Raw genomic sequence first — 13,983 nt, 5'->3', positions numbered from 1 at the left:
TTTATAATTTTATTAGTAGTTGGATAGCCTAACTGTAGGCGACTGCTTACTATAAGCGGGAATTACGGGTTCGAGTCGCAATCTGACACAAATTTTCATTGTCGTCATTCCATTCTACAGCTGATCGTTGTAAATATTCGCAAATGCGAGTACAATTCACGTATCTCATACGGGCTGTATTCGCCGTAGCACCTGTTCCTTTGGACATGCCTGCATGTTATTCAGAACAACACATGCACTACAATCTCGGACAAATGTGTGCGCGGTACTGACCCCTCGAGGCGGCCCTCGTTGAGCAGGGAGCGTATGTTGTCGAAGGTGGAGCTGCAGCGCTTGAGCTCCCCGCTGGGCGGCGAGGACTCGCTGTCGCCGGCGGCGGAGGAGGCGGAGGCGAGCGCGGGCGGCGGCGGCACCTGCGGCAGCTGCAGCTGCAGCGGCAGCGCCTCTCGCCGCCGCCCCTTGCGGATGACGTACGTGCCGTGCGCCGGCAGCGCGCGCGCCCGCGGCCACTCGGGCGTGCCGCCGTCGCTCGACGGCGTCGCCGACGCGGACGCCGACGCCGACGCCGAGTCGTCCTCGGTGCTGGCGGCGCGCCGCTCCACCACCACACGGCCGCGACCGCGCTGTCCGGACGCTGCGCGAGCGGAACAAAGAAAGCCGCTGTTAGTCTGACTAGCTGCGAGCCAACCACATACTCGGGGTTATACTACACTGGGCAATGCACAACGATTATCGTTCAATACGAAGAGATTGCACAACACAGCAATTGCACGTAACAGAACAATAAGCTACATCAATAATACTAAAAATTATCATTTGTACAAAGTCGTAATCTCCGAAAGTTCTCCATCGATTCCCTTCAAAGATTGACACTACGTTTCATTCGCATACACGCGTGTTTTATGTAGCTGCTGCAGGGGTATGTAGTATAAGTAGGTATATAATACATGTAACACAGATATTTATGTGCCATATAATATAAAGGCACGCGTGTATTCCAATGAAAAATTTCAAAGGGAACGGTCAAGAACTTTCGGAAATTTACGATGTTGAACAAACGAAGATTTACACCTCAATAAATGAAAATTTATACTTTCATTAATTCAAAATCTTAAATCTACGAAAGTTCTTCAGCAATTGCTTTGAAATTTTGACACAATGTTGCATTCGAATATCCACGTGCCTTATATATCAATTTTGTAATATACATAGTGTATAAATAAATAAAGGGGAAATAACATTACCAAAAATCTCGAAATGTTCTTGAGCGATTTACTTCAAATTTTCGTACGATAATAAATATTTGTATGCATACATTGTTATTTCAAACAGAAAAGTTCTATGTATGGCTTACAGACTTACGATTTGAATACTATGACAGAATCTGAATTTGCAGCAACAATAAACAAGGCGCGAGACCAGCAGGAGGAATAGAGAGAGAGAGAGAGAGAGAGAGAGAGAGAGAGAGAGAGAGATTGGGGGTGGTAGAGTCGACATTCACTAGAGTTGCGTTCTACCAAAACTACAGTTGAGTAGTTTTCGTACTGTACATATACGACTTACTAAATGGTAAGATTACTGGTAGTCTCAATGGCATTGGTAGAGAAAGAAACATAAATGAATGTCTGAGAGAGAAACTGAGAGACGATGACATCTCTTACTTAGTTTGTTTGTTATGCACGTAATTAAAACCATACACCGTTCAGTGTTAATCCGTTGCGTATTTTCCATCCTTGCAAAATATAAATTGCATTTTATTAGTAGTGAAAAACTAGTTGACTGTGTAACTTATGCTCTTTTATGCAACCAAAACAATTACTTTTGTTGCAAGTACACTTTACATGTGTGTTATTATTTTGTATTCAATAGAACGCTCTTCATCATGATCTAGGCAACGAGTTTCCTCTTGATAAGTGCGAAAGCTGTTAGTGAATAAAAGGAACATGTTTTACACAAACCTGATGACATTCTGTTTTTTTTATTTTTTTATTTTACCTTTTGCTTGAGGAAATGGAGTTTTCCAGCGATATATGATACACCTGTAAATAATTTTCTTTTTAATTTTTGGTACTATGTCCCTCACTTTCATGTTCAGTTCAACAATTTAAAAAAAAAAACTGAAATAAAAATTGACAATTTCAACTTTTCTGTAAACACTGTTTATTTTTAAGTAATACGCAAGAGGATAACTATGTAGAACGTAAGTGTTCACTAGGTTATGCAGCCCTTTATATATCCTCACTCAGTTTATAGACGGTTCACCGTTTCCAGTTTCTAGGGGACTCTACGTAGTAAGACACGGATCGCTTACGCAAACAGAGCCGTCGATTTGAGGTACCGCCTGACAGGTATGCAACATACCTAACGTTCTGGTAATGCGGTTACGGACTTAGCTAACCAATACTGCTAAGGAACTGCCGTAGTCTACGCTCATTTTGATAGACTACGGTAGCCTACGGTAGTTTTAGAACTGACCAATGTGATCGGCGGAGCGGCGGCGCCGTCGGCCGACGACCCTCGTGCTGCCGGGCTGGTCGTGCAGCGCTACCTCCCAGGCGACGGGCGGCCGCTGCGGCCGGCGGGAGGCGCCGGGGCTGGGACTGGGGGAGGGCGCCGGGGGCGGCGCCGGCGACGTGGGCGGCGGGGGCGGCGGCAGCCCCGCGGCCGCCCCGTCGGCGCGGTCGCTCTCCCTGGCCGGCGGCCCCACGGGCTCCGACTCGAGCGAGTCGTCGGAGAAGTTGTCGTCGTTGCGGCGGCGTCGCACCTCGCGGTGCCTCTCGGCGGCGCACGCCCCCGGCACGGTGCGCGGCGGCAGGCGGCGGGCGGCGCGCTGCAGCGCCGAGTCGGGCGGCAGCGACGAGAAGCGCAGCGAGGACACGCTCAGCTGGCCCGCCACGCGCGTCTTCGGCTGCACGCACACGACAGGGCACACGTAGGTCAGCGCCGACGCATACTCAAACATTTACGCGCAACTGGTTTGAATCATGCTTAACAAACAAAGCGCAAAAGCAGAAGAGCTTCTGTAAAGTTTGGAAGGTAGGAGATGACATACTGGCAGAAGTAAAGCTGTGAGTAGCGGACGTGAGTCGTGCTTCGGTAGCTCAGATGGTAGAGCACTTGCCCGCGAAAGGCAAAGGTCCCGAGTTCGAGTCTCGGTCGGGCACACAGTTTTAATCTGCCAGGAAGTTTCATATCAGCGCACACTCCGCTGCAGAGTGAATATCTCATTCTGGAAACATCCCCCAGGCTGTGGCTAAGCCATGTCTCCGCCATATCCTTTCTTTCAGGAGTGCTAGTTCTGCAAGGTTCGCAGAAGAGCTTCTGTAAAGTTTGGAAGGTAGGAGACGAGATACTGGCAGAAGTAAAGCTGTGAGTACCGGACGTGAGTCGTGCTTCGGTAGCTCAGATGGTAGAGCACTTGCCCGCGAAAGGCAAAGGCCCCGAGTTCGAGTCTCGGTCGGGCACACAGTTTTAATCTGCCAGGAAGTTTCAAAGCGCAAAAAGTTGTGCTGAATAACCCAAACAATGCTGGAAATATAGAACATTTTAGTGAGTGCAGAGAAATCGTAAAGGCAGTCCTACTCCTTGTATCACACTTAACATTCAACAAGTAGAAATGATACGAGGGTGAGTCAAATGAAAACCTTAAATTTGTAATAACAAATCGAAATTTTGCGCCGTTATCCTGTAAGTTGGTAAGCGTGCTACAAACAGCGTGCAGAATGGCCTGTAGGTGGCAACATAGTGCAGATGCACGCATACCGTCGCAGTATCAGTATAAATATGGCCGCTCCACTTGCGACTCGTACCAGGGCAGAACAGCGTTCTGTTATTCGGTTTTTGCGTAGTGAAGGTGTGAAACCTATTGAAATTCGTCGACGAATGAAGGTTCAGTAAGGTGATGCTTGTTTGTCACAGCACCAAGTCTACGAATGGAGTAGGAAGTTCGCAAATGGTGTGACTTCAGTGGAAGATGCTCCTCGTCCAGGTCAGGCACAACGAGTTGTGACTCCACAGAACATTGCAGCAGTTGAAGCCATAATGAAGGAAAACCGCCAAGTGGCACTGAATGACATTGATGGATGTTTACAGATTAGTCATGGGTCACCACACCACATTGTGCATGATGTGCTCCAGTTTCACAAAGTGTCTGGAAGGTGGGTGCCACGGCAGCTGACTCCTGAAATGAGAGGACGACGTGTTGATGTTTGTGAAGAACATCTTCGGCGCTTTGAATGAGAAGGTGATGGCTTTCTTGCAAGAATCGTTACTGGAGACGAAACCTGGGTTCACTTTCACCAACCGGATACGCAGAGAGCGAGCAAGACATGGCGCCATTCCTCATCACCAAAACCAAAGAAGTTTCTAAGAACCATCAGCAGGGAAGGCTATGCTGACTTTCTTTTGTGACGAAAAAGGCGTCATTTTGGAGCATTACATGCCTAGAGGGACCACTGTCACCGGTGAATCATACACAGATCTAAAAAATCATCTGCGGCCTGCACTCAAATGAAAGCGACATGGATTGCTGTCAGCAGGTGTCCTTTTGCAACATGACAATGCAAGGCCCCATACTGCCCGTACAACGGTTGCAACAATCACAGAACTGCATTTTGAGTGTCTTCCTCATCCACCATACTCACCAGATCTTCCCCCAAGTGATTTCCATGTTTGGACCACTCAGAGACGCAATGGGAGGAAAGAAGTTCCGTTCTGATGAAGAGGTACGCGACGCGGTGCATGAGTGGTTGCGCGGACTACCAAAAGAATTTTTTTCTAAAGGAATTATGTACTTTGTAAGTGCTGGAGGACTTGCCTTGAGTGTGGGGGAGATTACGTTGAAAAGTGATACAGCTTTGTACCACTTCTGCACAGTAAATAATATTTAAGAAAATATTTAAGGTTTTCATTTGACTCACCCTCGTACTTTTTGCAGACGACACTAGTGTTATAATAAATCCCATTAGAGAGAGAGCAACAGAAGATACTGTTAAGAATATTATTGCTAGAATAAATAGAACAACCAGCCACTTTGTTATGTAATTTTATTTAAGCTAACGCGCGTTTCGGGCTTTCATCCATCTTCAATTAGGATTATACCTATTTGAGTCTTCAGGCACCACGGAGGTACAATATTGGCAGCAAACTGGACGGTGCAGCTGTCGTCTGCAAAATAGCAGTTTTGTTTAGCTACTACACTTCGCGAGACTCACTATTAGTAATATATATCGAATGCGTGCAGCTCTGTGTTGCTAAGCAATCTGTCTGCACGAGCACACTGAGTAAGTGTATGAATATTTCTTAATTGAATCGTGGTAGAAGGTAGGTGGATTAATGTTCATTAAAAATAAAGTCGCGCGTTCGTTATGTCAATAAACATTAATCCACCTACCGTCTCCCATGATTTAATTAGAAAACGTTCATACATCTACTCAATGTGCTGGCGCAAATGGATTGCGTAGCAATACAATGCTGCACATGTTTGATATATGTCGGTCGCAGTGAGGTCCTGAAATCCTCTCATAACGGTTCTTCCAAACTGCCTTACTATGTATTTCTTTTTAGGTGTATGTACTCTCTACTCTGCTTGTTGTTATTCCGACTCTCGCCCTTATGGATGTGGCACAAACACTTATTTTATTTCTCTTTTGTACCAAAACAGACCATTATGCGCCATGTTGCCGACTAACATCTTTGCTTATTTGCTTATTTGCACATTTATGGGCAAAGATTACATTTTCCTAACAAGTAGTAATCTTTGATCACGGATGTATCTTTTGATGTAAACAAAGATGTCAGCCGGCAATATGGCGAATACTGGGCTGTTTTTGTGCAAAATAGGAGTAAAAAAGTGTTTGTGCCACATCCACAAGAGCGAGGATCGGAACAACGGCAAACAGAGTAGAAAGTAAGTACACCTAAATAACAATACATCGTAAATATACGACTCGACAAATATAGTAGCTAAACAATATTGTTATTCTGCACAGTGGAACTGTAGCGTCCAGTTTGTTGTCCATGTTGTATAACTATGTACTGACTGAAGACGCAAATATGTACTACGCTCACTGAAGATGGGTGAAAGCCCGAAACGTATTAGCTTAAATAAAAATACATAACGAAGTGGCTGGTTGCTGTATTTATTGAAACAATATAATCCACAGCAACGGACTTCAACAGCCAATAAAATGGATAAAGTGTTGTTAATGATGTTTTTCAAATAATTATTAACTGATTCCCTGCAAATGGACTGTCTCTCAATTTTGAGAAAACACACTATATTAAATTATGTTCGACAATTAGTCATACCAATAGTTGATGTAGCACATGAACAGGGGTCAGTAAATTTGGTAGAATGCTCCAAATTTTTGGGTTTGCATACTGATTAAGACTTGGACTGGAAGAAGCATATTACGAATCAGCCTTCCTACATATTCTGCATGTTTTCACTCAATAAAGTCCCATAAATAATTTTCTGGGGCCACTCATACACAGAAAGTTTTAAATCTAACCTAAAATCATTTCTTATGGGGAAGTCATTCCATTCCGTCACGAATTTATATTTAAGAACTGTTAACCTGTAAAATGAATAAATGCTAACAGTGTGTACGTATCTAGTAAACTGACTCTTTTCAAGTAATTTCGGTAAAAGAATAGTTCAAATTATCCATGAAGCATGTAACTAACATTCCTTAATGGTTCGAGTTCCTGTTTACCTCGCTCACGTCGATTTAACATGTATGCAAAATGGCAGGTTGGTTGATTGAGTCGGGAGAGGGGACCAAACAGCGAGGTCATTGGTCCCATCGGATTACGGAAGGATGGGGAAGGAAGTCGGCCGTGCCCATTCAAAGAAACCATCCCGGCATTTGCTTGAAGCGATTTAGGGAAATCAGGGAAAACCTAAATCAGGATGCGAAACGGAGGAAAGGGAATGAGCACGTAGAGTCAGTTGCAGAGAAGATGAATGCCCGACTACGACTGACTGAGAGAGTCCTGGGAATGTGACGCGCACATACAGGGTGATTCAAAAGCCATATCCCATAGGGCAAAATCTGCATTAATGATTCAATGCTGTTGGCCCATAGGACCAGTGATGTAACAGGAATGATCATTCGAAGCAAAAAGGTTCAGCAAACACTGGCTCTAAAATGCATACCTTAAGAGCTATGAGCACTTCTCCATCTTCGATACTGTGAAACAAATGTCTTCTATTGCAAGCTCTTTGCTTTCCATATTGTGAGAGGTGCTAGTATGGAACAAAACGAGAAAAATGTCCTGTGGATATGAGTTCTAAAGTGCATGCCGTAAGAGCTGTGAGCACTTACTCATCTTCGCTACTCTGAAACACGTCTTTTCTACTGAACAGCCCTTGCAATGAATAGTTCAGTTAGAACTGTTTGTACATATAAGTATTTCTAACGTTTCAATTTACATTTACTACACTGAAGATGGCCACACAGAGACCAAAACGTGGATTTGCTATAAATATTATTTGCGATTGTTTGTTGTACTATTTACTACTTGAAATAAATACAGTCGATGGCATATCTGTTTCCACGTGGAATTAAAAAGTGAGTAATTAACGCTTAGGTTCATCGCATTTTGTGGTAAAATCCTACAAGTGAAATTAATAACATTCATTTTGTAAGAGTGACATTAGTAGTACTATCTGACAATGCACGCATTGTATCGTCCATAAACATATTTACATTTGACAGTTGTGAAACATTTAATGTTAGTCGGTCTTGAAGGTTTCAGGTTTGTAGCAGTAGTAGTAGAAATAGTAGTAGTAGTAGTCTCGTAAATGTTCTGTTTAACTCTGACAGGCTTTTCATTTAGCGTGTAGACAGATATAATTTATATGTACGGCCTCACGAGTGACATTAAACACTGGAACAATACTACAGAGTATGTAACACTAACGTTTTGTTTCCCTAACAAATTTACGAAAAATGCATTGCACTTTTACAAACACTGATTTCAAATCTTAGCTCTGTTATATATAACTCCACAGTAAAACATCTAGGTATTTAAACGACGTATCATGTCCTAGAAGTGTGTCAAGAATTCTTTAATCTGATGCAGTTACATTTTTCATGGTCATCGGCTTGTATTTATCAACATTTGAAGCTAAGTGCCATTAGTGGACTGATGGACATATTGGGAAAGCAGTTCTTCATTTCCTTAAAAGCATGCAGTGTGAAGAGTCACAATAAAACTAGTCTGTACGAAAGTATTAGATACCAGTCGCTGACAACATGAGTGCATCTATTGTTTACTTTCTTTGTAATCTGTGTTACTGGAAACACACTAGCGTAAATGTAAAAAATGGATAGCAAATAAAGCACACTCCTAAATAGATCGCCTACCCTTTCCCGACAATGTGATTTCGCTACAAGGGAATGAAGAACGTGCAAAAATAGCGCTGAAAAATTTTTCTGAAATTGCAATGAAATCTCGCTCCGTGTACACGAGTCCGACGGGAAGTTGAATGATTAATGATGGATAGTGTATACAGCTTCCAGTATTTAGGGGAGAACAGAAAAGAGAACTAGAAATTAGAGTTATGAACAACTTAAATTGGAAAGAATATGTGGGAAAAGTTATAGGGAAGGCGAACCAAAGGCTGGGTTTTATTGGTAGAAAAACTTAGAAGATAGAACACACCTACTAAAGAGACTGCCTACCCTACGTTTGTCTGTTTGTGAAAGTGGTTCAATGTACCCTCTGCCTGGCACTTAAGTGTTCTTTGCAGAGTATCCATGTAGTTGCAGACGTAGATGTAGATGAACTACAGTTGACTGTAGGTAGGTCCCATGTACAACAGAAAAAGCGATCTGTTGCAAAGACAACCTATGGACAATAGCATCTATTGAGGAATTCCACATTACAACACTGTATTTCGACAGTTATAAGCCGTGGTGAAAAAACCTGTAACCGGTGGCAGGATGAGAAACTAAAGATTTAGAGATTTATTTGGGGCAGGAAGAAATGAGACCAGGTTTCTATATATAAATCAAAAGAAGAGTTGTACAAGAGTGCAGAGGCAATTTCAGTCACGAGTCGAAAGAGAAATGAAGGCTGGACGACATCATGTTGACCGAGAAGTTGTGAATCGCAACAGTTGGATAAAAGAAGTGCGGGTGGATTGAAAGACAATTGAAATAATGCGAAGAATCTATATACAACAGTGCAGGATAGCTTCAGCGACAGGAAACTGGTGGCAAATTGGCAAATCATAGGTGGACTGATATCAAGGAAAACATTAAGATTATAAAAGCAGAGAGACCGAAGAGAAGCGAGGAAAGGAGGAGGTACTAGGGAGAAAAGAGGCGTGGTGAACAAGACACTCGTTAACTAAATGAACAGCATACAACACCTAACTCGGCGTCTAGTAACGACACAGACACTGATACCGGTAAGGCGTGTCGAAAATTACCCTTACTCATCTGCGCAGGACCCAAGGTCACAGGTGACACGGGAATATCGAGTCAGCTATGGAGTAGGCTGAGCTTTTGGGAGTTGTAGGAAAGGTTCGTAGGCAATGAACCAGCGAGATCGTTTCGTGGAGTGAACAAGTGCTCCCTTTAATATGCTTAGTCACGTATGTGCGGAGCAAGGCCTTAAGGGATGGGAAAGACCCACCATGGTTTAATACCCGTGATAGAAAACTGTTTCATAAACAGAGAGAGTTTCATCTCAGATTCAAGAGAAGTCGAAATGTAGTTAACAAACAAAAGCTGAACAAAGCGAAAATGAGCGTAAGGGGAGAAATAAGGGAAGCATTCACTGACTTTGAGACTAAAATTTTGCCGACCGATCTGAATACAAACCTCAAGCAATTTTGGCCTTATGTAAACTCAGTAAGCGGTTCGAAATCATCTATTCATTTATTCAGAGACCATCCTGGCACCGAAACGAAAGGTAACAGAGAGAAGGCCGAAATACTGAATTCGGTATTCCGAAATTGTTTCACCGCTGAATATCGCAATACAGACCGTCCTTTCAGTCATGGTACGAAAGTCTAAATGGCAGATATTCAGATAACCGATCGTGAAATAGAAAAGCAACTACAATCGCCTTGTAGTGGAAAGGTATCAAGACCAGATGAGATACCTATAAGATTCTAGAAAGATCATTCTAAATAACTTGGTCCTCCTCTAGCAGCAATTTATCGTAGATAGCTGGAGGGATGAAGGGTAACTAGAGACTGGAGAAAAGCGCAGGTCCCGGCGGAGGTTCGAGTCCTCCCTCGGGCATGGGTGTGTGTGTTTGTCCTGAGGATGATTTAGGTTAAGTAGTGTGTAAGCTTAGGGACTGATGACCGTAGTAGTTAAGTCCCATAAGATTTCACACACATTTGAACATTTTTGAAAAGCGCAGGTCTTCCCGTTTTCAAGATCGGCCTTAAGAGAGATGCACACAATTATAGACCCATATCGTTAACGTCAATCTGTTACAGACTTATGGAACATGTTTTATGCTCAAGAATTATGACGTTTTTGGAGAACGAAAATCACGTCAGTAAAAATCAACATGGTTTCCGCAAACACAGATCTTGCGAAATTCAGCTCGCTCTGTTCCTCCGTGAGATCCACAGAGCTGTAGGGAGCTTAAGGTGATACCCGGTTCCTTGACTTGAGGAAGGCATTTGACATGGTCCTGCACTGCCGCGAAGAGAAAAAAAGAGCTTATCGAGTATCGGACCAGATTTGAGGCTTCATTGCAGACAGAACTCAACACGAACAAAATCGACAGATGTGAAGGTAATTTCCGCAGTACTCAATGAATTGTGATGGGACCGTTCCTGTTTACAAAGTATATAAATGGTCCATTAGAAAGCGTCGGACTTTGTTGTAGACTGTCCGCATGTGATACGGTTGTCTACAACAAAGTAACAACGCCAGAAGACAATACTGATTTACAGAATTAGCTGCAGAGGACTGATGAACGGTGTAGGCCCCGGCGGTTGACGCTGAACATAAATAAACATAACTTATTGCGCGTACATCGGAAAAGAAACCCGCTATTGTACAATTGTATTATTGTTGACAAATTTCTGGAAACAATATCTACTGTAAAATATCTAGAGTGACTATCTAGAGCGATCTGATGTGGAATGGCCACATAAGACAAATAGCAGGAAAAGCAGATGCCAGACTGACATTCATAGGGAGAGACTTACGGAAATGTAATTCATCCACGAGGGAAGTGACTTATAAGGCGCTCGTTCGACCGATTCTTGTGTACTGTTCATTAATATGGGATCCTCACCAGGTAGGACTGATAGAAGAGATAGGAAAGATCCAACGAAGTACGGAGCGTTTCGTCACGGGATCGTTTAGTCCGCGCGAAAGCGTTAGCGAGATGCTCAAAAGATCCGATTGACAGACGTTACAAGAGAGGCGTCGTGCATCACGAAGGGGTTTACTACTGAAATTTCGAGTAAGAATTGGGCATACATCTCGCGCAATGACCACGACGACAAAATTCGAGAAATTAGAGCGAATACAGAGGCTTATCGACATTCATTCTTTCCACGCGCCGTTGGCACAGGGTAGGGGAGATCAATTGGTGGTACCAGAAGTACCTTTCGCGACATACAATCAGGTGGCTTGCGGAATGTGATGTAGATCTTGATATATACAGTTTATTTTCATTTATGGCGCCTGAGAGGAATCTTAAAGAGCTATGGCTAAGTGTGAATAGTGTGAGTGTGAGTGTACTCCGAATGGACTGTTCATGAACTCAAGACAGAAACCCGGTGCTAGACATAAAACGTTTAGTTTCTGGATCCATTTTCTTCGTAGTATGTTTATTAAGTCAGTTATATCAAAGCGTGTCAGTAGTAGACTGAGAGGACACATCTCATATAGACATACGGCGTGGGTGTTATTCCAACGATAAGTACAAATAAGGAGTAAGTTTTTCGGAAATGCTGTCAACAAATCAACAGCAAACAACAGTTTAAGCAAATCAACAATTTATAAAATATCGTCAAACGAATGGACAGCTTACAGTTTGCAGGAACTATGTTAATTCTGATGCGACAAAAACATGCCCAGACAAAGATTATTTGGTTCCTAAAGACCTCTCTTCTCATGCTACCGAAAATCATTTGAATGGCATATTGTAAAAAATATAACAATCACTATCATTTCTTTCAAAATTTATCTATGGTATTTTTCCCCTCTCCATAGCGTTAAATTCGGGGCGGCGTGCCATTCAAACGGCCACATCACAAAAATCCACATATTCAAAATATTTTTATCCAGCAATTTCTCGTCAGTTCTGCAAAAGAGCATATCATTGATTTTGTCGCATAAAAGTTGCTATTTTGGTAAAAAAAATACTTTACGACAATGTATGCCTCTGTAGCGACACCTCGTCTTGCAGCAACGCGACGTAGTTCCGCGTTACGTCCCTGGCGCTCCGAATAGGGCCAGGTAGTGCTGCGCTCTTGCGGAATGCGCGGGAAGCACCTCGACGGGTGGTTTCCGGCCCCGTCCGTGCTGTTAAATTTATATCACCTACAATTCGCTGTATCGCTCAAGCACTTAGCAGACGGATCTCTCTATGGCGAATTAAATGATCTTTCCCTTCTATTCGTGGACAGAGTGTGCAAAAACTGACTTTCTATTGAACTTCGTTAGACTAGTCGTTAACCAGGTATTTTTGCGAGTATCCTTGGTGGAGTGGTATATAGTCAACTGTAGAATATTCCTAATTCGTATATTACCCACTGAATACCGGCTCTTAAAAAACTTTAAAAAGATTTACGCGAAGTTCTATTTCAATGTTATTTCCACCACTTTGTATTTTCCGGCTTGCCAGTGTGGCCGAGCGGTTCTAGGCGCTACAGTCTGGAACCGCGCTACCGCGACGGTCGCACGTTCGAATCCTGCCTCGGGCATGGATGTGTGTGCTGTCCTTAGGTTAATTAGGTTTAAGTTATTCTAAGTTCAGATGTTAAGTCCCATAGTGCTCAGAGCCATTTGAACCATTTTTGAACTTCAGTCACTAGAAACACACACACTCTCTCACTCTCTCTCTCTCTCTCTCTCTCTCTCTCTCTCTCTCTCTCTCACACACACACACACACACACACACACACACACACTAGTGACCTCTGGGCCATTTTCTGTACCACAACTTCCCATTTGCTATTCTGAAAAACTGAGTCAGCATCCCTCTATAATGAGTGAGATGTTGAGCTCAAAAAGAGGAAAAGGTGATAGTACTGTGCAATACATAGCTTGGGGGGTATGTTTTTCTAGAAAAGGAGAAAAGAAGGAAAAAACAGTGTGAAGGTGTTATATGGAGTGTTGGGTGTTTTATAATCATTATTATTATTATTATTTATTTGTATAACATTTTTTACCAAATCCCTACTCTTTTTTGTTTGAGTAATTCTTCACTGTATAAAATGTATTGCATAACAAGTACTTTTTTAGCTGCCTTTTTAAATAAGTGTATTTTTGCAATTTCTTTTATCTCTTTTGGTAATTTATTGTACAGTTTTATTCCTTGGTAGAAAGTGCTGTTTTGAATTTTATGTTTATTTTTTCTTGGCAAATGTAAGTTGAGACTAGCTCTTATTCCATGGTCATGGACAGAACTGTTTGTGCAGTAATTACCAATGTTATTTTTGATGTGTACAATTGACTGGTAAATGTATTCACACGGAACAGTTAAAATCCCCAGTGTTTTGAACAGATCTTTACAATGAGCTTAACTACCATTTTTGGTTATGATTCTTATGGCTCTTTTCTGGAGTTTGAAACCTGTGTTCATATTTTTGTACATTTGTTTCCCCCCAAAAAATGTCATAGCTAAGAATTGAGTGTACATATGAATAGTACGTAACTAAAAGACACTGCATGTTACACACTGATGATAGGATTCTACAGGCATAACATGTTGATGACATTCTGTTTGCAAGTACCTTCGTGTGCTCACACCACTTCAACTGAAAATCAA

The 13,983-nt window shown here is 42.5% G+C and overlaps 1 protein-coding gene across 1 annotated transcript in view; it reads right to left on the bottom strand.

Annotated features, from left to right (window-relative positions):
• Nucleotides 1-13,983, bottom strand: part of LOC124594114 (Holliday junction resolvase MOC1, chloroplastic) — a 1,166,819-nt gene that overhangs the window by 541,911 nt on the left and 610,925 nt on the right. The window contains exons 5-6 of the mRNA XM_047132471.1: nucleotides 2,476-2,908; nucleotides 274-634 (exon numbers count right to left, since the gene is read on the bottom strand). Coding sequence (XP_046988427.1) covers nucleotides 274-634; nucleotides 2,476-2,908 — 794 coding nt within the window. The remainder of the gene's footprint in view (nucleotides 1-273; nucleotides 635-2,475; nucleotides 2,909-13,983) is intronic.

Source organism: Schistocerca americana, chromosome 2 (genome assembly GCF_021461395.2).
Source record: "Schistocerca americana isolate TAMUIC-IGC-003095 chromosome 2, iqSchAmer2.1, whole genome shotgun sequence".
Taxonomy (NCBI): Eukaryota; Metazoa; Arthropoda; class Insecta; order Orthoptera; family Acrididae; genus Schistocerca; species Schistocerca americana.
Note: the sequence above shows the minus strand (reverse complement) of the source record. Positions and strands in the feature narration are given on the sequence as shown.